This window comes from Paroedura picta, chromosome 5 (genome assembly GCF_049243985.1).
Source record: "Paroedura picta isolate Pp20150507F chromosome 5, Ppicta_v3.0, whole genome shotgun sequence".
NCBI classification, from domain to species: domain Eukaryota; kingdom Metazoa; phylum Chordata; class Lepidosauria; order Squamata; family Gekkonidae; genus Paroedura; species Paroedura picta.
The window spans coordinates 19,899,945-19,925,663 of record NC_135373.1 but is presented as its reverse complement, the minus strand read 5'-3'; the positions used below and the strand labels follow the sequence as shown (position 1 = coordinate 19,925,663).

General features: G+C 44.6%; 1 protein-coding gene across 1 annotated transcript; it reads right to left on the bottom strand.

The window, feature by feature from the left end:
• Nucleotides 1-6,865: 6,865 nt before the first annotated feature.
• Nucleotides 6,866-16,063, bottom strand: LOC143837239 (phospholipase A2 inhibitor gamma subunit B-like). The gene is made up of 6 exons (XM_077336847.1): nt 15,757-16,063; nt 11,741-11,828; nt 11,427-11,543; nt 9,808-9,960; nt 7,983-8,120; nt 6,866-7,563 (listed from the first exon to the last, which is right to left on the bottom strand). The coding sequence occupies exons 2-6, from the start codon at nt 11,787-11,789 to the stop codon at nt 7,424-7,426; spliced, it is 597 nt and encodes a 198-aa protein (XP_077192962.1). The 5' UTR covers nt 11,790-11,828; nt 15,757-16,063; the 3' UTR covers nt 6,866-7,423.
• Nucleotides 16,064-25,719: the final 9,656 nt, after the last annotated feature.

Here is a 25,719-nt window from a genome sequence, read left to right as displayed (position 1 = left end):
AGTGAGACCTCCAGAAATGCACACAGGACTCGAGGTGGGGTCGGACCACAGAGGAACTTTGACATGTCGTGATTTTGATGTAATGTCTCTGTTGACACAGCACAGGACTGCATTTGCCTTTTTTACCGCATCACACTGCCTGCTCATATTTAGTTTACAGTCCACAAGTCCCCAAAGAGCATGTTCACGCACACTGCTACCAAGAAGTGTATCTCCCATCCAGTGTGCATGCTTCTCGTTTTTGTGACCCAGATATACAACTTCTCCTTACTGGATTGTATCTTGTTCCCATTGGCCCACTTTTCCATCATGTTCAGATCTTGTCGAACTCTATCTCCTTTTTTCAGGCGCATTTGCTATTCCTCCCAATGTGATGTCATCTGAAGATTTAATGAGCAGTCCCTCCACCCTGTCATCCAGTGTTACCCGAATCATGCTTACACATGTCCTGTAATATGTATATTAAGCCTTGGGTCAATTAGCTGAGCAGTGAGAGGTAGGGTAATGGTAAAGGTAAAGGTATCCCCTGTGCAAGCACCGGGTCATATCTGACCCTTGGGGTGATGCCCTCTAGCATTTTCATGGCAGACTCAATACGGGGTGGTTTGCCAGTGCCTTCCCCAGTCATTACCGTTTACCCCCCAGCAAGCTGGGTACTCATTTTACCAACCTCGGAAGGATGGAAGGCTGAGTCAACCTTGAGCCGGCTGCTGGGACTGAATTCCCAGCCTCATGGACAGACAGCTTCAGACAACATTTCTGCCGCTTAGCACTCTGCGCCACAAGAGTGGCTTAGTGTTAAAGTGTTAACTTAGTGTTAACTTAGTGTTAAAAGGATCAATTTCACCTGTGTTTATGAGGTAATTCCGCCCTTAAGAACTCAAGGCAGACAACTTTGGTAAAAATAATAATAGTCTTTATTAGAAGGACAATAATAAAAGCACAAATATATCTAACGCACCCATCAAGCAGTCGTATGGAGAAGAAATCAGGGTGGGAAAAAGAAGGTCCAGTATAATTACCTTTCCTGGAGAGTTAGCGGTAAGCGGCATGAGCCAGCGTCAAGGAGGTTCCAAGGGATCCCAAGTTGGAAGGCACTCAGGATGGCTAAATATATGAGGTTTTGGGGAGGGGGCTGCGAGGTGGTCTTAGGTGAACACATGATGGAATTTTCCATGGGTCAAGTTGTTGGACAATGCCCTGGCCAGGTCCAGAGATGGCCACTGATGGTCTTAGACAAAGGTGTTAATGGGTCTAAGAAAAGGGAGCCATCATGCCTCAATAGGTCTAGCTGCTTGTGTTTGGGGAAGACATTTCCCCTGGCAGAGGGGCCAAGGATAAGTGATGTGCAAGACAAAGAAGCTTGCCTAGGAGCCCCTAGGCAAACAGGCTGGAGCCGGTCCTCATGATCAGCAATACAATAGGGTGGGGGGGGTGTTAGGAGGAGAGCAAGATTTGTGCCAGGAGGCATCTGGGTCAGGCAGAGGCTGTCATTCCGAATCTATGACAGAAAGCAAGCTCTCTAAGATGGAGTCTGGCCTGGTTTGGCAGACTAACAGTGTCTTGGCTTTGGCTCAAGCTGCCATACTTAACACCAGATCCTTGATCAACATGTTCAAAGGCACCAAACTTCGTACAGAGCACCGCAGTACCCCACTGTTCACCTTCTTCCACAGTGATGTTGGTGGAAGAAGGACATATTTTCTGGGACCTCCTTCCCATGCTTGCCTGAACCAAAGAGAACGTCTGGTATGCAGATGTTACCTGAAACCGATGTTCACACATATCAGGGGCATTTGGGAAAACAGTACCGCAGTCTTCCTCAGCTGTTTTACCCTTGGGAAACCCTTGAAACATTCTTCTGACTTCGAGAACCCGCAAAAATGGTGCAATCGTGCCAAATATGGTAGGGAAGCATAGCTGTGGACCCACCCACCCAGGGCCCCTCCCCTTCCCACCTTCCCCAAGCCCATTATTGGCCATTTTGGGAGGTCCATATCTCCCGATCAATGTTTAACAAATGTAAACAATATATAAAACACTAATTCATTCCCACCCATTTTGGAAAACCTGCCAGGGCTGTCAACGATCCCAGGGTTTCATGAAACCTTGGTTGAAAAGGCATGCTCTCTTGTAAAAAATTGGCCTTGGTTCATAGAGTTTTGCATAAAGCCAAGAGAGTCACCCTCCCAATGACCCTGGCATGCCAGTGTCACTTCTGGGTAATGTCAGCATGTCATGATGTTCCTCCTGTTTCCAGGGAGTGTGGGGGAGAGGTGTGAGAGAGAAGGTTTGGAGAGCAAAGATTGCTATGAAAGTGGCTGTTTTGGTGGGGATTTCCCCCCACTTTCTGAAACCCTCATAGTGGAGTGAGTGATGCTAAGGGAGTTCACCCAGCCCCACATCCCTAGACAGTGGGCAAATGAAAAGTTCAGGAAAATAAAATCATCTTTCCTTGGTGCCTAAGAAAACTGGGGAAGTTTTGAAGAAGGAGAGCCCCAGAAAAGCTGCAGCCAATCAGAGAAGGCAATGATGAGCCAGATTAAACCAATGATCTGATGTACTATAAGCCAGCATCATATACTCAAGGCACTGTTACAACATGGGAACAGCCCAATATGGTCACATCTATATGGTGAAGAGTCCTATAGACAATCCTGTGCCAAAAATTCACTATAAACTTCCATGAACAACTTCAGTTGTTCTGCAGTTACTTCAAGTTCCTATTGGGGAGGAACGTTCCACATGGACAAGTGAAATCAGGGATTTTATTCCAGTCCCAGATCAATTCAGTCCTTCCATGAACAACTTCAGTTGTTCTGCAGTTACTTCAAGTTCCTATTGGGGAGGAACGTTCCACATGGACAAGGGAAATCAGGGATTTTATTCCAGTCCCAGATCAATTCAGTCCTTGCCGTCTCCACTGAATTTGATTTCCATTTTGATTTTGTCATGTTTAAAATTTCCCTCTGCAACAAACATGATTGATCTGGAGTGACCCTGCCTTTATCCTACAATATCCTAGAGTGGATATAACCCTCAATATTTGAAAAATTGGCATGAGAACGCATGCAGAGCTCTCTGCTTGTTCTGAACTTGCTGCTGAGCTTCCATGGTAGAAAAGCCCTAATTGGCCAAGGCTTGAGTTCAAAGGCTTCCTCGTTCCTGGGATGCAAGTTTTCCTTAAAGGGGAAACCCTAACTTGTCTCGGCAGAAGCTCCAGAAGCCTTAACTTCTCTCTGTAGAGATTTGCCTCTTGTTTTTTTTCTCCCTCCTCTGCTGTCTCCAATCCTCTTCCCTCCCCCCCCGAAGAAAAGAAAGAGGCTCCTGCTGCGCTTGACTCCCCCCCTCACCTTCTGAGCTTCCCTAACCACATGCAGAACACTTTTCTGTTTCAATGGGGAGGCAGGATAGAGGAAGACTCAAGTTCAAATCAATCTGGATTCAGCAGGATCCACAACGGAATAAGCAATGTAAGTGCAGATTCAGCCCAGGTGCTAGAAAACATGCCAGGCTTTGGTTCTGTTTGGTCACTTGGTAACCTGGTCACCTGGTAACGTTCCTTGTGGCACATCTTTTTCCAAGTCTGCTTGTACAGCCCTCTGCTTGACTATGCATGATGGATGCCAAATAGGGCCAGCAGAGAAGGATTGTGGAGGCCAAGATGAAGCATATCCTGAAAAGGGTTGCTTGCCAGCAGTAAGCAAATAAATTTGCATTTGTTTCAACAGGACCAGGAAATACAAGAGCAGAACTTTTCTCATTTTGTTGGCATAATGTCTCACGCCTTTATTGATTCTGTATAGGTCGTAAGTATGGAAAAACTTTAGAGCCTTGGGTGTGGACCCAACAGCTTTGACCTTTGAGTCTCCGATATCCTTCTCTCACCCATGGGGCCTACCTTTAATCTTACATCTACCCTTTGACCTTCCTCATCCCCTCTCATTTTGAGCCCTCCTTTTTTCTACTGAGCTCAAGCCAGGACAGTAAATCTTACCTTATCTACTACCTCTTCCCAACTACTCTGAGCTAGAGGGACAGGGCAAGGGCATCTCTTTGACAATTAAGAAGAAGGGGTAGGAGGTGAGAAGATCATTAACTCAGAATGCTATTCAGCAACTAGCTGTTGAAGGAGGAAACATTTGTGCATTTGCATTTGCTGTGGTACAGATCAACTTGAGTTTGAAGTGAGCTGTGGGATATGACTAATGCCATTCACTTTTATGGGTGAATCACTACCTATTACGAAGGCTGTTAACACTCATGATGCAAGATTTATGGGCCCCTTTGAAAACACTCCTCACTTTTATGGGGAGGGGGGAGATCAGCTTGCAAACTGTCATGTTTACAACAATTTCCAGATTGCTTTATAGAGTTTTGGAAGGTAGGTTAAGAGATTTGAATGAACACACCCAGTCATGTAAGGTTGGGGGAGGAGAAATTTGTACATTCCTGTATCCTTCCCACTGCCCAATTTTAAGCTGGGTTGCCAGTTCTGGTATGGGAAATTGATTGTAGAGTCTGAGGAGGGCAAAATCTTGAAGAGAAGGGTACTCAACCTTGTATCGACACCTCATGGGAGATAAAGGCTGCCACTTTTGTCCTGAGGAGTGATATAGTGTCAGTGTTGTGTACCTCTGGTGAATAAAATGCTACAAGAAGAAGAAGAAGAAGAAGAAGAAGAAGAAGAAGAAGAAGAAGAAGAAGAAGAAGAAGAAGAAGAAGAAGAAGAGTTGGTTTTTATACCTCCCTTTTCACTACCTAAAGGAGTCTTAAAGTGGCTTACGATTGCCTTCCCTTCCTCTCACCACAACAGATACCTTGTGAGGTAGGTGAGGCTGAAAGAGCTCTGAAAGAACAGCGCTATCAGGGCTGTGACGAGCCCAAAATCACCCAGCTGACCACATGTGGAATTAAAACCAGTTCACCAGTTTAGAAGCTGCTGCTTTGAACCACTACACCACACTGGCTCATGATGTCATGAGAATACTTCAGTTCTTTCTGGTGGACCCAGGCTTCGAAGATCTTAATGCATTGGTTAGGGAATGTTCCGTTTTGTTGACTGTATCAACTCACTCTGTCCATTCATTCATTCATTCATTCATTCATTCATTCATTCATTCATTCATTCATTCATTCATTGGATTTCTGAGTCACTGCTCTCCTAAAAAGCTCCCACGGTGATTTGCAATAGAAATAAATTTCCATACTATAAAACTTAAAAATCCTAAAAATTAATCTATAAAATTACACAGTCACTTTGCCAAGTAACACCCTCATGGGCTTGAGGATACAGTCATTGGATATTAAATGATCAGCCTGACTTAGATGGGGAAATTGAAATTCAGAAAAAGAAACCTATCCAAAGGCAATACAATAAACAGAATACTATCAAAAACAAGAAGGAAGGTCAGCCTTTAACTAGAACAGTGCTTCAATGAGTTGCACCTGGATATGTTCTTAATTGTATAAATTGGAGTTGCTAATTTAACAGGTTGGGAATGTAGTAATTTACACATTTCTCCCCACACTTCTTAGAGCCGGTGTCCGTTTGTATATTATTACTGGTAAGAATGAGCTTCACTAGACTTGTTAGATTTACACACAAGTCTTTTTGTAAAAATGCATTTATAGTTTATGTTGTTTCTACAGGTTTAAAATAAACTATTGGTTAGAGATCCATTCTATCTGAAAATTGACTCACAGGAGGTATGTGCTTCAACATTATATTACGTACAATCTGTATTAAAGATCTCTATGTAAAACATTGTAAGATCTATTGGAATTTTTGTCTAGGACTTCCCACTGAGGAAAGCTGATTTCCATTGAAAACGGACATTACCAGAATGCCGTTCTGGTAGAACGCCCAACAAAGAAAGGAATAAGAAAAGAAAGAACATATAAGGAGAGACTATTTTGATTTTTGATAGTATTTAGTTTACTGCATCACCTTTGGATAGGTTTCTTTTTCTGAATTTGTGTTCACTTAGATGGGGAAATTGGCTCAGCAAATCTGGCCAGAGGATTAGGCAGGGGGCTCTGTTTAGACGGTAAGAGTGCAGCCTTGGCCTCAATGCCAGATGGAAGAGCGCCATCCTGTAATCCAGGGGTAGTCAACCTGTGGTCCTCCAAATGCTGGCAGGGGGCTCGTGGGAATTGTAGTCCATGAACATCTGGAGGACCACAGGTTGACTACCCCTGCTGTAAGCCCTTCAGAACTTTGGCAGCTCCTTAAAGGCCCAGATCTCCATTGGCAGCTAATTCTACTACGCTGGGGCCAGGGCCACATGTGAGAATCAGTTCATATGTGGGCTGTTCCTGGGGTCTTTGTGAGGACTCAGGCAGCTGCATTCTGTACCAATCGGTCACAAGCAGGTTTCCATTAGGGCTGATTGTCAAAACCCTATCTGTTTTGTCATTTTGCTGTTTGGCTGTTCTGCTTTCTGCCAGTATTATAGCCTAGGCTAGAGGTTAGGCATGAAGTGTTTTAGAAGAGTGTGAATTATAGTGGAAGGTCTCTGCTCTGTCTGCTCACCGTGACAACATGACCTCTAGGCTCCTCTCTGTTGAAATGTTACAGAACCAAACCACCTGGAATTTTTTGCATCCAACAAGTTTGGCAGGGGGAACCTGGGGGGCTGGAGGTTAAAGTGGAGCAGAAGCCCTTTTATGACAGTCTTAGCAAATGTTGTAGTGTTGGCTGCATCGTTGGTTTTGCAGTAATGAAACTTTTTTCTTGAGTGGCGTTTTCTTGCTGAAAAGCAGTCAGCCGAAACGCCACACCGTTCCTGGTGAAATCAGAATGCTCAGTTGCTCCTATTAAAACGATTCAAATAGAACAAAAGAACAGTCTTATTTGCTTTCACTTTATTTACCTTTGGTTTGGTTTTGCTCAAAGAAAGCAGAGGTCTGCTCTGAAACAGAATCTGCTTTGGAGTAGAGGGTTGGTAAGCAATAAGCAACGCAGACGGCATTTTATTCCCAGCTTTGACAGGTTTACACACATGGATCGGGACCATCGTGGCATGGATGCTGAGCCCCCTCCCTTTTGCAACCCCTCCATTTTAACTTGAAAGCCACCTTGCTTCTCCCCTCTGGGATTTGAACCCATGCATCTTCATCTCCATACCTATTTCCATTTAATCTCCATTTCCTCATGGCTCCACCCACCCATTTAAGTTTTAGGCCATGTTTACAATTGATTGATTGGTTGGTTGGTTGGTTGGTTGGTTTCGCATGCAGTATAATTTGAATGGTGTAAAAAGAGACCAACGCAGAGAAATGCCTGCAGCAAAAGGATGCAAGGACGTGTCATGGCAACACTCAAAAAGACACCGAACCCAAAGAGGACATAATAACAGATCCCTCATTGACACCAATAGAAGCACAGCGAGGTTCAGGAGATTGCAGGTGAAGCCCCCATTCAGGCCTTGACAGCAGGTCGGCATTCAGCCGTTTGGACCTCAGCAGAGCCCATGGAAAAGTTGGTTTCTTCTTTTCTCAAATCGTCACAAAAAGACTTGCTGGCGCAGCCCTTCTGGACTGTGTTTACCACAACGTTTCCTGGGTAAGGAAGACAAGGCGGGTGCTTAGCAGGGTCATGTCTTCCAGCAATAACAACTCTCCATCCGAGTCTTGGTTGGCATCCAGAACATCGCTCATCCTGCTGTCACTGAGCAACCATTTTCAGCATAGCTATTCACTGGGTTTGCTAGGTCTAACTAGTACCCTGGCAGGAAAATTCGGTGGGAGGGGACAGTGGGAAGGGACGCTGGCAGGGGGCTCATGGGAATTGTAGACCATGAACATCTGGAGGACCACAGGTTAACTACCCCTTTTTTAGAGAATACATGACACTAATCCTCCTTCCCCTCTCCCCAACCCACATGGAAGGTGGGGTAGTCAACCTCCTATGGGAGGGTGGTATAAAAATCGTAGAAAATAAAACAAATAAAGGACATCTGCCATGAGTTCAGAATTACCATAGGTGATTTTCACTGTCATATCAATGCAATAGTCCTCAGGTCCACGACAGTCCACAGTCTCATCAGGACAAATGGTATTTGATGTATAACAGGCTGGGCACTGCTTCCCATTGAGCTCAGTGATGGCTGGAGGCACTGGAACCAAAATGGGAACAGCCATTCAATTAGAGTCAAAGGAAGAATCCAGCGCAGAAGCTAAAGAACATAAACACCACCCTTCATCTAAGGGTAGTCAAACTGCAGCCTTCCAGATGTCCATGGACTACAATTCCCAGGAGCCCCTGCCAGCGAATGCTGGCAGGGGCTCCTGGGAATTGTAGTCCATGGACATCTGGACTACCCCTGATCTAAGGCTAGCAGAAGTGCATGGAGGGGAGACCCATTGATCTTTCTGTTGTGCTGCATGCATGGCTTGTGTTGGCTGATATTACAAGGTGGGAATTCCTAATTTTTAGTCAAAAGCAGGGGAATGTCTTGTCTTATTCTTTTGAATGTATCGTAGCCATTTTGACAATGGGCATACCACATTTCAGCTTCCCAGCATGCATTGCCAAGACCATATGCTTTTGCCATGTGTTGCCTGCATTGCTTGATGTGCATTCAAAACCATATGTTATACTCTTGCTCTGTATTGCCTGTACTGCTTCACTTTCCTGACCATGGACTGTTTTGATGTCATAAACATATTTTATACTTTTACCTTGTATTGCTTGTATCGCTTGACCTGCCTCGCTGCTGGTCATTTCCTGTCCTATCTGCATGTCATTGTAGTCTTTGATTCTGTATGAGCATTTGGTCCATTGCTGATTCATTAGCATAGGCATGAAACCACCCAGGGTTTTATGGAGGGGTCCCATGTTTGAAGCTGTGGGAATGACTATCTTTCCCACCTTCTTAGGGACTGTGCCAGCAAAGTCCTGGCATCTGTCCTGGCAATTTGGTCAGGAAAATGCCTTCATGCCAAAACTGTTGGGTGGAGGGTAAATAAAGGGGCTGGCAAGGTTGAACCTTTAGTCTTAGCAAGACCCTTGTGATGAACAGTTTGCTATTTATAGAATCATAGAGCTGGAAGGCACCTCCAGGGTCATCTAGTCCAACCCCCTGCACAATGCGGGAACTCACAACTACCCAAAGTGGTCCCCGATTTCATGCCCAAATTATCCCTCCCCTACCCAAAATCTTCAGAATCCAGCCTGGCCTGGAGGAAATTCACCGACCATCCCACAGTGGCAATCAGCCATTCCCTGGGAATGCAAGGAAGGGCCACAAGAGACAAACACTGGCACATCACTTCCTACCTACCCACTCCCAATCTGCCTAAATTAATAAAATCAGCATTTCTGTCAGATGACTATCTAGCCTCTGCTTAAAAACTTACAAAGAAGGAAGAAGAATGTCTATTTTTTCAATAGATATTTTCCTTCAATGAAGTCTGCTTATTGGGAGTAATCGAGAGAACCTCACGTGCATTTTGAACAAGTGAGTCGGGAAGACTGAAACATATTATGTTTACTAACTTCTCCATTTTTGTAAAGCAAAAACTGCTACTTAAGTTTAAAACACATTGAGAAAAATTGAAGGATGGGTTATTGTGCCAGCCTGTCTATAGCAGCAGAAAAAAGCAAGAAGCCAGTTGGACCTTGAAGACTAACCAAATTTGTGTCAGGGGATGAGCTTTCATGAGTTGCCGCTCACTTCTTCATACACTTCTTCAAATGCTCCCCCTTGCTGGTGCAAGAAGAGGTGGAACAACCTGCCATGACTACAGCCTGCAGCCAGGCATGAAACCTCCAGTGCATAAACGGTCAGAGAGGAAACATACCTGGAATGGTTCTTGTTTGGCAGGCCTCCCCCACACAACACGTGGCATTTGATCGGACGGTTTTCCCGTCTCCCAAATTCATGTACTTGGGCCCATATCTGCAAGTATCTAAGGAGCCGCAGCCCTTGCTGATCATCTGCATAGGGATTCCAACTAAAGAGGAAAATAATAAAGTAGTAGATTTTATTGTATTGGCCAAAAGCCTTCTCAATGAAATTACACACACACACATACACTTCAGCAAAAAGTACAATAGCAGATAAAATTTGGTTAGAAATTTAGGTACAATATTTGTAGTTCAAAAGTCTCAGGATGCTCTTTTTCCCATGGTTTATTGTGGCTCTAATTTTCCTGGCTGCAAGAGTATCAAGAGCTAATCTGTTGGAAATATAAGGATCAGTATCAGACAATGAAAATATGTATCTTGTTTAGACATTGTGGGTGAATCCTGCATTAACCTTAAAACAAACTTTATCATCATCATCATCATCATCATCATCATCATCATCATCATCATCATCATCATCATCATCATTATTATTATTATTATTATTATTATTATTATTATTATTTAAATTTCTACATCACCCTCCCATATGGCTCAAAGGTGGTTTACATGCAGCTAAAATTAACATTACATTAAAATCAATAATAACGCAATCTAAAACTGTGACTCAGATGACCTAGGAGGTCCCTTCCAACTCTGTCATTCTATGATTCTAAAACACAGTAAAAGCATAAGTATACAGCAGCATTTCAGTCATAATCATAGCAGCCTCAACATTATTCCCTGCCCCTAAACCTCTTCCTCAGATCATCATATAGTGGACATGTTAAGATGGAGTGGGTGAGATCCCCCAAACCTCCAGGTTTCCACACAGACATAGACACTGGGATATTGGGATAGATGAGAATAGCTCGGATCCTTAAATAAGTAAGAGCCGATCGTTGTGACACGGAAGTAATGTTAGCCAAATCAGATGTTCTCCTATGGGCTTTTAAAAAGGATTTAAACACTGGGACTATCTTTGACTGAGATATTGTAAAATTCTCGACTGCAATATCCATTTGATAAATCTAGTCATGAGGATCATGTCCAGTTCCCCCCTCAAGAAGAAGAAGAAGAAGAAGAAGAAGAAGAAGAAGAAGAAGAAGAAGAAGAAGAAGAAGAAGAACGAGGAGGAGGAGGAGGAGGAGAAGGAGAAGGAGAAGGAGAAGTTCTTATAAAAGTTGGGTTATAAATATTTTAATAATTTAAATAAATAAACTTGGTTAGGCAGTGTGGCAGGCTAGGGGTAGGGGTCAAGTCCATAATCTATATCTTGTGCAGTGATTGCAAAGGGGGGGGGAGCTTGGCTTGGGCTCCACAGAGTTGAAGTGCCATTAACTTAGGTTAGCTACCCTTCTCAGGACTGAATTTACCCAACCTATTTGCCCAACATGCTTCAAGTCATTGCGATGCCCCGAAAATTCAGATCCTGGCTACCAGTATTAAACACTAAAATGGGGATTTGTTGCCATTGAATGCACCTTCACCGTGAGACAGGTAACTAAGATGGGATCCCCATTGGTTGGTTATAAGCACTTGCTCAGACCTATGGCTGATTACTCTTACCTACCTAGGGAGTGATGTGTCATTGTGATGATGCAGGTATCTTTGCCAGCTTCACAAGGCATGGTGCTACCAGTGCAGCTGGTGCTGAATTCAGAGCAGACTTCACACTCCAAAGAAGAACCTGGGGAATGGGAGAAGAAACAAGTTGCAACTTTTGTTCTGGAAACAAGGCCTCTTTGCTTAAGGGCCGTGTTGTTGAAAAGCCAGGCTACCCAAGCCTTGGAAGCTAAGCTGGGACAGCTTAGTACTTGGAGAGCAGACCAACAAGAAAGTCCAGAGTTGCTTGTGTCAACGTGGACATTGGCAGCTCTTCCTTACCTATCGTGGCAAGGCCAAAGTAAAGGAAGAGTCCCAGGAGAGTCCTCATTGTGAACAACAGTGAGATGGGGTTGAGAGTAAACAGGACCTGAAATGGGAGATAATAATAGGTGAACAGAGAGAATGGAGAAAGGCCAAATTTCCAGGCACACAAATGTGAAACTTAAAAAAAAAAAAAAGATCTGGGCCCAACGTAACTCTCTGCCTATGTCTTCCAAAGAGTGCTGCATTCTGCACATTCTAACCAGTTGGTGGTCCCTGGCCCTAAGGAGTTGTGTTTGGCCTCAACCATGGCCAGAACAGTGTCAGTCCTCGCCCACTTGGTGGAATGAGTTCCTGGAGGAGATCCAGGTCCTGTCAGAGCTGGCACAGTTCTGCAGGGCCTATAAGGCGGAGTAATTCCACCAAGCTTATGTTTGGGTCAATGACTTAATAACATCTGTGGCCCACCCTCACTGAGTAACAACTAGCCTTGAGACTTATGGGCAGTGACTTCTATCTGAGGGCTGCTATTGCTTAATGCTGCTAATTTGTTACTTACATTTTTATTTTGTTTAACTAGGGGCCAAGCCCGTTGCATTCAGCAATACAATTGGCATTAGATTGGGGGGTGGGGGGCAGAAGAACTCTGTGGATGGCCTTTCCCTCCTCCCAGGACCTGGAAAGGCTGCAGGCCCAAGCCCATGGTCAGGGAACTCACCGGCAGGGGCTGCTCTCACACAGCAGGGATCTGCAGCCTCCAAGCTTCAGAGGGAAGTGGAAGGAGGAGGGGGTGGTCAGGGGTGGGGGACAAAAGGCAATTGGCTGGCTGCTGGGCAGACAGACAAGCCGGTTGGAGGAGGAGGCACTCAGGGGCAGGACAGAGTTAAGCGCTGAGTGGCACTTAAACCATGCGACACGCTCCTCCTCCAAGGCCTTTCCTGAAATATATTATGTGGAACAGATATGGTTAATGTCAATGTATTGTGTTGGGAAGAGGTCTCAGCAGGGCAAAAGAGAGCATGGTTCCTTTAAACAATGGGAAGGCAAAACCAAAATCAAAATTTGGGAAGGGGGTAAGGCTGGAGTGAGAAATTCAAAACCACCCTTACCAAGCATCAGACATAAGTCATATGGATTTGGAGGAAAAGAAGTTAACTGGCCCTTATGCCATTTTCTTGAGTCAAACCAGCTAAACCAGCTAGTTTAGGCTCCTCCCAGGAAAAAAAAAGACTGTCCCACCCTTGAGTCAATATTGAAGGGAACACTGTGTCTTAAATCTCATGCACCAAAGAACCCACTGCGCAAAAAGAACATACATCACGCCTGTGGCTTTTCAAATTAAATTAAAACAACAATAATCTAAGGACTTTACTGATTATAAGAGCAGTAATAATGCTTCAAAACTTGTCCTAGTAAATCTTGCTCTCATGTGTTAAACTGACATCATGTTAAATTGATAATGATATCACTCCAATGTGCACTCAAAATAAGTCGACAAGTAAGCAGCGAAAAAATTCATACACCTCCCAATTTTAAAGAGACAGTCCTCTTTCCTCCTCCCCCGAATAAGAGTACCTTTATTGGCATATATAAACAACACAGTGTGTATGGGTGTGGGGTGTGGGTGTGTGAGGGGGGGAACTGACATTTAAGTAGTTACCGAATGCACGGAATCATTAGTATGATTTAGAATAGCCAACAATATCTTGGATAGCATCACAATAAATGTAAGGTCTTTGTTGCTTGTTGATTAAATGTTTCTCATCCACACAGAACAATTTCATTTTCTTCAAGTGTCCCGTTAAAGGACCACACAGTTGAACAAACCTATAACATTCAATAAGTGTATGAAAAAGTGAGTCCGGAATATTGCAGCCATACAGAGTCTCTTAGAAGCAAGAATTTGGAGAAATCTTTCCAAAATGACATATGAGGGGAAGATGTTTAAATGTGTTATCAGATCTGCTCTTCTTAAAGTGCATCCGTCCAAAGTTTGGAGGTATACTGGGATGGTTTTATATGATATGAAGATATCTCGGAATCAAGGTGAGCATATACTGTTAGGAAGAGATCCCAATAATTGGGTATTGATGTCTTCCAGTCTTTGCATTATTAGTTTTACAATTACCAATTTCTCTTGGACAATCAGTGATGGAAGATCCAGACCAATGTTTGTAAATAGCTTTATTAAACCAGTTGGGTAAATAATGATCTCCCTAGGGTTTAATTAATCAGCTGTTTTGTTGGTTGTAAAAGTGGGTCTTCAACTAATACTTTAAAATTATTTATATGTTTGTTTGTTTATTTTATATACTGCCCTCCCCGAAGGCTCAAAGGAGTATACATGACACATGAAAAGATACAGGTAACTCCATTTGTGATAATATCGAGGTGAAGTTGAATCGAAGGCCATTTCCAGTTTTATTATAGGGTCTGTTCCACTGGGGGGAGGTGGGAATTTTCACTGCCAAGGCGGGTGGGTTTTATAGGGATTTTAATGGGGGATTTTAATGTTGGGCTGATTATTGTTACCTGCCATGGTAAGATATGAATTTATAGGCTTAATATGTTACAGTTCAACATTTGTTCTAACAGTTACTTTTATGTTAGAGACAGCAATTTCAGTGAATATATTGAAATTATTAACAACTTTATGGAGGTGTGGATATTTTTGTACATTTCCAATTATTATTTGTTATATATTATGTTATACTAATAAGGATATTTTGTGATTTAGGACTCATTTGGCCACTAATGAAAGCACTGAAAACAGAGAATAATCTAGAGACGGTTTTGGTAGAGTCCAGGTGGAAATAAAGAGATAACAGAGACGCTTAAACGTTGATTAAGCCATTGGACAGATTCTTTTTGACATTGTCGGGAGGGGCAGGATATAAACAGAAAAATAAATAAAAAGGATCAAGAAGTAGGTGATGGGAAAGACCTCTACCGGAAACCCTGGAGACCCACTGCCTGTCAGACTAGGCAATGCTAATCTTAATGGGCCGATGGTCTGATTCAGTACTAAGCAGCATTGCGTGAGTGCTTTATCACAGCTGCTTGGTGTAGTGGTTAGGACTGTGGATTTCTAATCTGGCAATTTGATTTGATTCCCTGCTCCCCCACATGCAGCCAGCTGGGTGACCTTGGGCTCGCCACAGCACTGATAAAACTGTTCTGACCGAGCAGTAATATCAGGGCTCTCTCAACCTCACCCACCCCACAGGGTGTCTGTTGTGGGGAGAGGAAAAGGAAGGCAAATGTAAGCCGCTTTGAGTCTCCCTTGGGTAGAGAAAAGCAGCATATAAGAACCAACTCTTCTTCTTCAGTAATATCAGGGCTCTGTCAGCCTCACCTCCCTCACAGGGTGTCTGTTGTGGGGAGAGGAAAGGCAAGGCAATTGAAAGCTGCTTAAAGACTAGAGAAAAGCACCATATAAGAACCAACTCTTCTTCTTCTTCTCCTTCTTGGTGTTCCACCGAATACTAACCACAGAGTTCAGTGGAACGTACTTCTAAGCAAGCATGTAAAGTCTGCGGCAGTGATGCTCTGTAATCCTGGCACTTGGGGGCAAAAGGGTCAGATATGACCTGGTGCTTGCACAGGGGATACCTTTACCTTTACCTTTAAGGTATTCTCAGAACTTTGTTTTGAACATACTCATGAACACCTCAAAAAGTTTTTGGGGGGATGCGGGGATTTATCAGTGCGCAAACAAGCGCATTGGTGAATCACCACATCAAAAGAATGTCAATGCAGGCAGGTGTATGGCCAAATAGATTTCTTTTAGGCAGCACGTCAGTAGACCTAAGCATATGGGAAAACACCCACAAAGGAACTGAAAGGGGTGTCAGACCATACATACACAGCATGCTTCACAAAAATTGGATACAGAGTTGGATACACATTGTGGAGACTCCCTAATAGCAAAGCCCCATTTCAGAAAGACAGGTCGTTTGGGACTCCAAATGCCAGGGAGAAACTAGAGAATTTCAGAAGGCTTTCCATGTTTCAATAGATGGCCATTGACTTACCACGAATTTTCTGCTGAGTACTGCCAAGATGGTATTCGGAGATCAAGGCTGTTTGGTTGGATCTATGGGAATGGGCTTTCTTCTTCAGCCCCTCAGCCCTTTTATACAGAAGAAAGATGATCCTGTATTTTGAAACCTCCTGTCTTGACGCACTTTTGCAGAAGTTGCCAGACCAGTGTGACTTTTCTTATCTTTTGTGGTGGGTAGAATTGTCAGCTGACCAGGAGGGACATTTTTCTGTCTCTTTAAGCAAGCCTTAAAACAGGGGTTGTCAAACTGCGGCCCTCCAGATGTCCATGGACTACAATTCCCAGGAGCCCCTGCCAGCATTCGCAGTTTGACTACCGCAGTTTGACTACCCCTGCCTTAAAAGGGGTGTCCTTTATTTCCAGCTGTGAAAAGCATCTGTGGTCCATTTCCACACATTCAGATTGTTCATTTGTTCATTTGTTCATTTGTTCTTTCTTTCTTTCTTTCTTTCTTTCTTTCTTTCTTTCTTTCTTTCTTTCTTTCTTTCTTTCTTTCTTTCTTTCTTTCTTTCTTTCTTTCTTTCAGGCTCGTCTGCAACCATAGTCTTAAACTGTGAACAGATTAGAGAAGTTAGTTAACTCAGGGGTAGTCAACCTGTGGTCCTGCAGATGTTCATGGACAACAATTCCCCTGAGTCTCCTGCTAGCATTTGCTGACAGGGGCTCATGGGACTGTTAGTCCATGAACATCTGCAGGACCACAGGTTGACTACTCCTGAGTTAAGTGACAGCCCAGTCAAGTTTACGCAGAAGTAAGCGCATCAAGATCAGTACATCTTACTTCCAAGGAAATGCCATCAAAGGCACCCTTATGTGAGAATAATGCACCCTGTACTTAGTAAGATTCCCTGTCAGTACATTGAGAATTGTACTCATATGTGAACATAAGAGAAGCCATGTTGGATTACGCCAATGGCCCATCCTGTCCAACACACTGCGTCACAGTGTGGACAAAACCCAGGTGCCATCAGGAGGTCTACCAGTGTAGTCAGAACTCCAAAGGCCTTCCCACTTTTGCCCCCAAGTGCCAAGACTACAGAGCATCACTGCTGCAGACTTTACGGGGAGAGGAATGGGAAGGCGACTGTAAGCCGCTTTGAGCCTCCTTTGGGTAGGGAAAAGAAGAAGAGTTGGTTCTTATATGCTGCTTTTCTCTCCCCGAAGGAGTCTCAAAGCAGCTTACAGTCGCCTTCCCTTTCCTCTCCCCACAAGAGACACCCTGTGAGGGAAGTGAGGCTGAGAGAGCCCTGAGATTACTGAAGAGGATGAGTTGGTTCTTATATGCCTCTTTTCTCTACCAGGCAGCTTACAGGCACCAGGCAGCTTACAGTCACCTTCCCTTTCCTCTCCCCACAACAGACACCCTGTGAGGGAGGCGAGGCTGAGATAGCCCTGATATTACTGCTTGGTTAGAACAGCTTTATCAGTGCTGTGCCGAGCCCAAGGTCACCCAGCTAGTTGCATTTGGGGGAGCGTCGATTCAAACCCGGCTCCCCAGATTAGAAGTCTGCACTCCTAACCACTACACCAAGCTGGCTTTCTGGAAAGGTCACAGTCACGGCTGGGAAGGTCACGGTCGTGGCACAGAGATGATGCATCCACCATTAAAAAGTCCACATTCATTTAAACTCATTGTGGGGAGAGATCCGAATGATCCACAATGCCAGAGAATTCTTTCAAAATACCATTTTAATAGCTGAAGCATTAACAATGGCTGGTACTGTCCTGTCTAAAACCCAGGGTCTATACCAAGACACATTCTGTACAGATTTATATACAGTCCGATTAACACGGCCAAATTAAGTCCTTATCTAATTCGCCGCACTATACAAAGCTACACAAATATTTATCCAATCAAGGCATGGGCCTGCTTATCTTTTCAGTATTGTCCCATTTTTAATCACCTGATGGGGGATGTCTTTCCTGTCCAGGCCAGCTTCCAGGGACTTTCCCCCCTCCGTCACACAAGCTGCCAAGGCACCTGACAGATCTCTTCGGCTGTACAAAGTTCACTCTCTGTTTCTAATGGCAGAGTGTTTTACAAGAGGGAAAACCCTGATGGCCACTCCATTGGAGGCAGGCAATGGCAAGCAACCTCTGAATGTCTCTCACCTTGGAAACCTCGAGGGGTCACCAGAGGACACCTGATGACAAATCCACTTTGAGGATTGATGATGCCCACAGAGGTATTGGCGGGCCATTTTAGCTGTACGCCAAAAAAAAAAGCATTTTTGTATTTGTGTTGCACAAATTTACCCCACTACATATTTGACTGCTTACTTTATGCTTAACCCAGGGCCAAATTCCTCGATGAGATCTTACGGGGCTCTAACCTTCCCTCTGTTGCTGAAAAGACAATCTCTCTCTTATCTGACCAGGTTGATAAGGTAACATATAAAACCGCACTATTTGCTTTGGCTGGAAGGAAAATAAGGGCCAACGTTACAACTGCTAAGGCAGGCTCTTAACACTCTTGCACTCTGTAGTGATGTATGCTGTTTCAGTTCTTTGGTCTTAAATTTAATATTTTTATACAGTCCCTTTTATTCTATTTACCTTTTTGTAAATTTGTATTTTAGATTTTGTAAAGGCCTATGGCTATATACAAATCTATCACTCTGAGGATTGCACCCTATGTTAATTGGGTAATAACTCCAACTTTATTTAATATTTGAAAAAAAACCAAGGGGAGTGTGAAATAATTCTTGCTTATTGAATCATAATTCACCACTTACTGTTGAAAGCTGTGAAAGAACAGGACTGCCTTTATTTTGCAAGCCTTAATCCAACTTTTGGCTGGTTGACAACTCCACGAGGACTGCAAAAGGGTCTCTCTGGGTAATGAGAACCAGCTTGGTATAGTGGTTAGGAGTGCGGAATTCTGATCTGGCGAGCCGGGTTTGATTCTCTGCTCCCCTACATGCAGCCAGCTGGGTGACCTTGGGCTTGCCACAGGGCTGATAAAGCTGTTCTGACCAAGCAGTGATATCAGGGCTCTCTCAGCCTCACCCACTTCACAGGGTGTCTGTTGTGGGGAGAGGAAAGGGAAGGTGAATGTAAGGTGCTTCGAGTCTCCTTTGGGTAGAGAAAAGTGGCATATAAGAACCAACTCTTCTTCTTATTCTAACTGCCACCACCACTTGGTTTTTGTACGGGGCTGACTGCTGGGGGGACCAAGACACCCAAGACTGCTCTCCTAGCCCAAATTTCTGAATTCTTACTACTGTACTGTGTTACTATCTTGATCACTTAAAATATCCCTTGCAAAGTCTTTTTAAAGACATGTATAATGTTATACATTCAGATATTCAATTGCTTTTCAGGCTTCCCAATATCACATTCTGCCCCCTTCTGTACCACAGAAGAATTGCAGGATTCAGAAAACCTGACCAATAGGTCTAGAGAGGGCAGATCCACTTAGGTATCAGGAAGTCCTTTCTGTCCCTGGACCACATTTTAAGTCTCACCTTCTGGTCTGTTAATGTAGCCTTGGCCGTCAGTAACTCTCTGCTGAATGTCACATAGCTGGGCCTGACCTCCTAGATAAAGAGGTGTGTGGCTTGCCAGAGGCAATGAATAAAAATATTACAGATTGGATACTGTAATTACCCACTTGTGCTGGTCCATGTGGGAACAAATGACATGGCCATGATCACAATTGCATGTTATTGAGGCTGATTATGAAGTACTTGGGAGGCAGCTGAAATGAATGGGGGCATGAGTGGTTTTCTCTTCAATCCTGCCTGATGGGGAAGAGGAATGAGTTGGTAGCTGAAGATAACGGTGGTGAACTGCTGGTTATGTTGGTGGTGCCAACAGGTGGGATTTGGATTCTGGGACCACAGGGTAGGTTTTCCAGAAGAAGGCCTCTAGGACATGATGGACTTCACTTATCCAAGCTGGGGAAGAATGTGTTTGGCAGGAACCTAGGGAGATTCATCAAGAGAGCTTTAAAGTAGTGAACCCTGTGGGCTCCAGACCACATGTGGTCCGTCAACTAATTCGAGGTGGGCCGCGAAGGACGCCTTCTCCCCCCCCCTTTTACTTCATCCCCCCCGGCCCTTTACAACACACTTCAGGTGTCATTGTCTCCCATCACTCCTATCTCGTTGCAGAGAAACAAGCTCAGGATTCCCATTGATTTGTCATTGTCATGAGTTAAAATTTCCATGAAAATAAAATGTTCCTTATGTTCATTGTTGTGGTGTGTCTGTATCTTATTTTGAAGGGATGTTTAAACATTACCATAGCGATCAGAGAGCGTTAGGGCAGTGGTTGAGAGTAGAGGAGTAAACTACCCCCCCTCCCACCGGGCCTCAGTAAAAGGCGTTGAGTGGTCCCCAGTGATAAAAAGGTTGGGGACCACTGCTTTAAAGTGAAGCTAGAAAGGGAAGTAGATGTGAATTCCTGCATTGTGCAAGGGGTTGGACTAGATGACCCTGGAAATATCTTCCAACTCTATAATTCTATGAGATGTCCAACATTGGGATTCTAATGTAGGAGAGCAAATAGCAGTGGCCCTCATGGGAATGTTGGGTCAAAAGGAACCAAGGGTAAGAGGCTTCAGGTGCCTATATATCATTCCCTGAAGCATGGCAATAAAAAGGCAGAGTTTGAGCTTCTCGTGTAGACAGAGATGCGTGATCTACTAGGCATTACAGAGACATGGTGGAATGATTCCCATGACTGGAATGCAGTACTGGATGCATATGAGTTGTAAAAAAAAAAAAGCAATAGAAAAGGCTGAAGAAGAGGTGGAGTGGGGCTATATGTGAGGAGAGGGCTTGCCTAGAAGAGGAGAGTGTGTGAGAGTCTGGCTGATTGCTCCCAATAAGCAGACTTTGTTGAAGAAAAATCTCTTTATGGAAACAATGAAACATGCAATTCTGAATCTTTGCTAAGACTAGAGCACCCCAGGACTGTTCCCCCTCTTAACCTCCAGCCCCCTCACCTCCCCCCACACATATCTTTAGGTACAAAACCATCCAGATGCCACCCCTTGTAGCCAGGCCTGGAAATAAAAGTTCAACACAGCTGGCACCTCTGGCCTCAGAGGTCGGAGAGAGATAACTGGTTCTCAAAACATCAAACGGCTTTACAACTGGAGTCCCTGGTGCAAACTACATTACTCTAAACCAGCTACATTAACACCTACACTAAATAATACATATGGCAAAAGCTTGAATACATGGTTTTAACATCCAGCCCCTCCAAAACATCTGTCTCCCCCACCCCTGTCAACCCAAAGCTGACTTATCAGGGTTGAAATCCCAGACCATCCTGGGAACCAGCACATGGTTAGCATCCACCCACACCCTCTCTCCCTCAGGGAATTCTTTCCAGTCCACTAAGTACTGTAGATTCCCCCTGTGGGTTCAAGAGTGCAAGGTCTTATCCACTTCATAGTGTGTGTGCTCATCAACAACCAAGGATTGGGCTGTCAGATACAGGATGCCACTGGTCAGGAGGTGGTGCTCATTTGAGTAGATGGCTGAGGAAAACAGTGTGCACATTCTTATACGTTTTGAGGAGTTTAACCTCTACAGTAACAATATTGATGTTGCAAATAAGATAAATCTCTTCCCCAGCTTGCAGGAGGGTTGTTGGCATCTGAGGTACTTGGTTGAAATATACATTTGGTCCCCTTCCTGCCAGGCAGGCTCCCGGAGTCGTCTCTTGTCAATCTGCTTTTTATAATAGTCCTTAGCAGCATCCAAAGTAGACACTAGCTGTTGCCAGGTTTGCTGGATTCACTTGGCTCATTCACACAAGTCTGGGGAGCCATCATAGGGGGGTTCCCAATTCATAATGGGGTGGACCTCTACCCCAAACACCAACCCAAAAGGTGACATTCCAATACTTGCATGGATCATACTGTTATATGCATTCACTGCAAACAGGAGCAGCTCAGTCCAGTCATCCTGTTGATAGTGTATAAAGGTAAAGGTAAAGGTATCCCCTGTGCAAGCACCGAGTCATGCATGACCCTTGGGGTGACATCCTCTAGCGTTTTCATGGCAGACTCAATATGGGGTGGTTTGCCAGTGCCTTCCCCAGTCATTACCGTTTACCCCCCAGCAAGCTGGGTACTCATTTTTACCGACCTTGGAAGGATGGAAGGCTGAGTCAAAATTGAGCCGGCTGCTGGGATCGAACTCCCAACCTCATGGACATCGCTTCAGACAGAATTTCTGCTGCTTACCTCTCTGCGCCACAAGAGGCCCTGGTAGTGTATTTGAGGTGTTTTTTTGATAGTGAATAAATACTCTTCCTCAAATACTGTTCCAAAATGTGATTAACTAATTCAGTCTGGCCATTCATTTTGGGGTGATAGTATGAACTCAGTTCCTGCTCCATCCACCCCCAGCAATATCAGCAGGTCCTGCCAGAACCTGACAGCAAACTGAGCTCCTTAATCGGAGATAACCTTGACCAGGGTTCCATGCAATCTAATGATGTGTTGGATCAACATGGAGGTCAGGTATTGTGCTGTTGTCGTGGAAGCACGGGGGACAAAGTGAACAGGCTTTGAAAACAGATCCATGACCACCCAAATGGCTGTTTTCTCAAAGCTGGGAGATAGATCTGTGCTGAAGTCTATAGAAATGACAGTCCATGGAGCAGAAGGGGTTTCAAGAAGTTGGAGCAGCCCTCATGGTTTCCCCCCACCTGTTTGGCAGTGATGCAGGTGGGAAAGCCTTGAACATATGCTTCATTGTCTAAGTACAACGTTTTCAGAAACCCCAAATGTCCCACAGCCTGACTGTCATGACTGAGTTGGAGCACCTGCTTCCAAGATCCTGTGGCCACATAGAGCCCCAACCCACTCTTCCGACTCCAAGTGAAGTTGGGAGAACTTTGCATTCCGCCCCCCCCCAAGTCCTGCTGTAGCCAATCAGGTATGTCTATTCAGTCAACAGTCTTTGAAGGTGGGGTTTTTACCACTGACTCTGGCTCCAGGTGACTGCGGCCAATCCCAATTGCTGTTGTGAGAAAACAGAGTTGACAGGGGATCCCGCTGGTTCTCATGGTGGGGGAGGTGGGGCAATGCATCTGCTAGGAAGTTCTGTTTCCCAGGCAGGTGTTTCACAGAGAAAGAGTAGTGGGAGAACAACTTGGCCCAATGCACTTGTTTGGTTGTGAGCTTCTGTGGCTGCTTGAGGGTAGTTCAACCCTCTAATGCAGGGGTAGTCAGCCTGTGGTCCTCCAGATGTCCATGGACTATAATTCCCATGAGCCCCTGCCAGCATTTGCTGGCAGGGGCTCATGGGAATTGTAGTCCATGGACATCTGGAGGACCACAGGCTGACTACCCATGCTCTAATGCCACCATGTAGTCAGAGTCAGTTTCATGGCTGCTGCCTCCTTCTTCCAAATATTCCAGTTCCACTCAGTGTCATTAAACTTTTTAGACAAGTAGGTGCAAGGGTGGAGACAATCCTCCAGCCCCCATTGGAGCAGGCTGCTCCCATAGCCACATCACTAGCACAATGAACTGCTCTGCAGGGCTGTCATGTCTAAAGATGGGGTTTGAAGTGAACCTCCTCTTCATCTCCTTGAATTCACTTAGCACTTCATCACAACTGACCCCATCCACCTGACCCTTAGTTTTCAGCAAGTCAGTCAGTGAGGAGGCAAAATTTGGTGGGTGGGTGGAGGGATGCATGGATGGGTGAGTGGGTGGACAGACATACCGCAGCATGGAGAGCTGATCATAACATTACGCTGATTGACTGGTCAATCATTGTGCAGCCATGACCTCATAACAGGGAAGGTGACTGTAAGCCACTTTGAGACTCCTTCGGGTAGATAAAAGCGGCATATAAGAACCAACTCTTCTTCTTCAGTAATCTCAGGGTTCTCTCAGCCTCACCTCCCTCACAGGGTGTCTGTTGTGGGGAGAGGAAGGGAAGGCGACTGTAAGCCACTTTGAGACTCCTTCAGGTAGAGATAAGCGGCATATAAGAATCAACTCTTCTTCTTCTTCTTCTTCTTCTTCTTCTTCTTCTTCTTCTTCTTCTTCTTCTTCTTCTTCTTCTTTCCTTAAAAGTTTATTCTTTGTAAAACCTACAGCAACATCACAACCTTGTGGAACTCCCCCCCCCCCCAGCCTATAGATATGCCTTTTGTGTTTCCTGCTCCAATCAATACCGGGGCCTGGGAGGTGCAGGTCTCTGGGTGGCTTAATGGGGACTGGCGACTCTCACTCACCTCATCTGTGTAGAGATGATTGTGTCACTCCTGAGGTAGGTCATTTGCTGCAACAACCACTTCCTGGGGCAGAGGGGTGGTGTCAAAGCACATCAAACTGCAATTGCGAAGGCTGTTGTGTTAGCTTGGCTCGGCACAATAAGGGGAAGGAGGAGACAGCACAGGGCTTTGTAGTCCAGGGACATTGCATAGCAAGTCCACAAGGTTGTGCTGTTGCTGCAGGTTTTACAAAGAAGAAATAACAAATGGATACACGGTACTATTGAATCAACATAAAAGGGGTTCCCATGCAATAATAAGTGTGAAGTCTTTATTTTCACAAAAGAGCCTTGTTTATTTTGCTTGAAGGCTCTATTCACAGCGTAGAACACCGTTTCTCAACTTCTTTACCATCCTGAAACTCCTGAAACATTCTGCAGGCTTCAGAGAACCCCAGAAATGGTGTGATCATGCAGAATACAGTTGGGAAGCATAGCTGTGTACATACCCATCCAGGGTCCCTCCCATTCCCACCCCCTCTAGGCCCGTCATTGGTCATTTTGGGAAGGGTGGGGGCAGGTTAACCTGACCAGATATGGTCATATCATCTGATATATGTTTAGTAAATTTTAAAAATGCATAGTTGAGAAACCCTGGATTTCACAAAACTCTGGTTGAGAAAGCCTGTTGTAGAAAATGCAAATACATTGCTTACAAATTTCATTCACAACATAGTGAAAATGTCTGCATGAATGTATGAAATTTGTACGGTGCAATATTTCCTAGGACCGATTCATAGCCGTTACAAATATACTGGTCCATTCCATCCCTGTGCTTGAATGTTATTGCCTTAAGCGAACTCTGCGAGGAGGATCAGGTCAACCCAATCACTCTAGTTGATGAAGCACCTGAGGTATTGTTCTAGTGTCTGATTTACCCACTGGGCCTGTCCATTAGTCTCTGGGTGGTAGTCTGAACTCAAGGCTTGCTCGAACCCTGGAAGCTCCCACCAAAACTTAGCAGCAAACTGAGAGCCCAATCTGAAAAAAATTTGATGGGGAATTCCATGCAATTTATAAACATGTTGCACGAACAAGGATGCCAACTTTTGGGCTGTGGGAAGGGAAGCACAAGGCTTTGTTTCAGAAACGGATCCAAACGGATCCACTACCGTCCATATAACAGTCTCGCCCTGGAGTGGAGGTCATAAAACAAAGCAAAGGAAACAAGCTGCCTTCATCTCCTACACAGGGATGACATGCTGTATAGCCTAGGCTGATTCTGTACTTACTTTGTTTTTTTCCGGTGTGGATCCTGCTGAATTCAGATTGATTTCAACTCAGTCTTCTTCTCCCCCGCCCCTAAATTGAAACAGAAAAGTGTTCTGCACAAGGTTAGGGAGGCTCAGAAGGAGAGCGGGGAGCCAAGCCTCTTTCTTTCTTTCTTTCTTTCTTTCTTTCTTTCTTTCTTTCTTTCTTTCTTTCTTTCTTTCTTTCTTTCTTTCTTTCTTTCTTTCTTTCTTTCTTTTTTGAACCGGGGGGTGGGGGGGGGGAAGGATTGAACACAAGAGAGAAGATAACAGAGGAGGGAGAAAAAAAAACACGAGGCAAGTCTCTACCCACAGAAGTTAGGGCTTCTGCAGCTTTTGCAGAGAGAAAATTAGGGCTTCCTCTTTAAGAAAAGCTAACTGCCTGGGCAGCCTTGGCCAATCAGGGCTTCTCTACTATGGAGTCAGCTGGCCAGT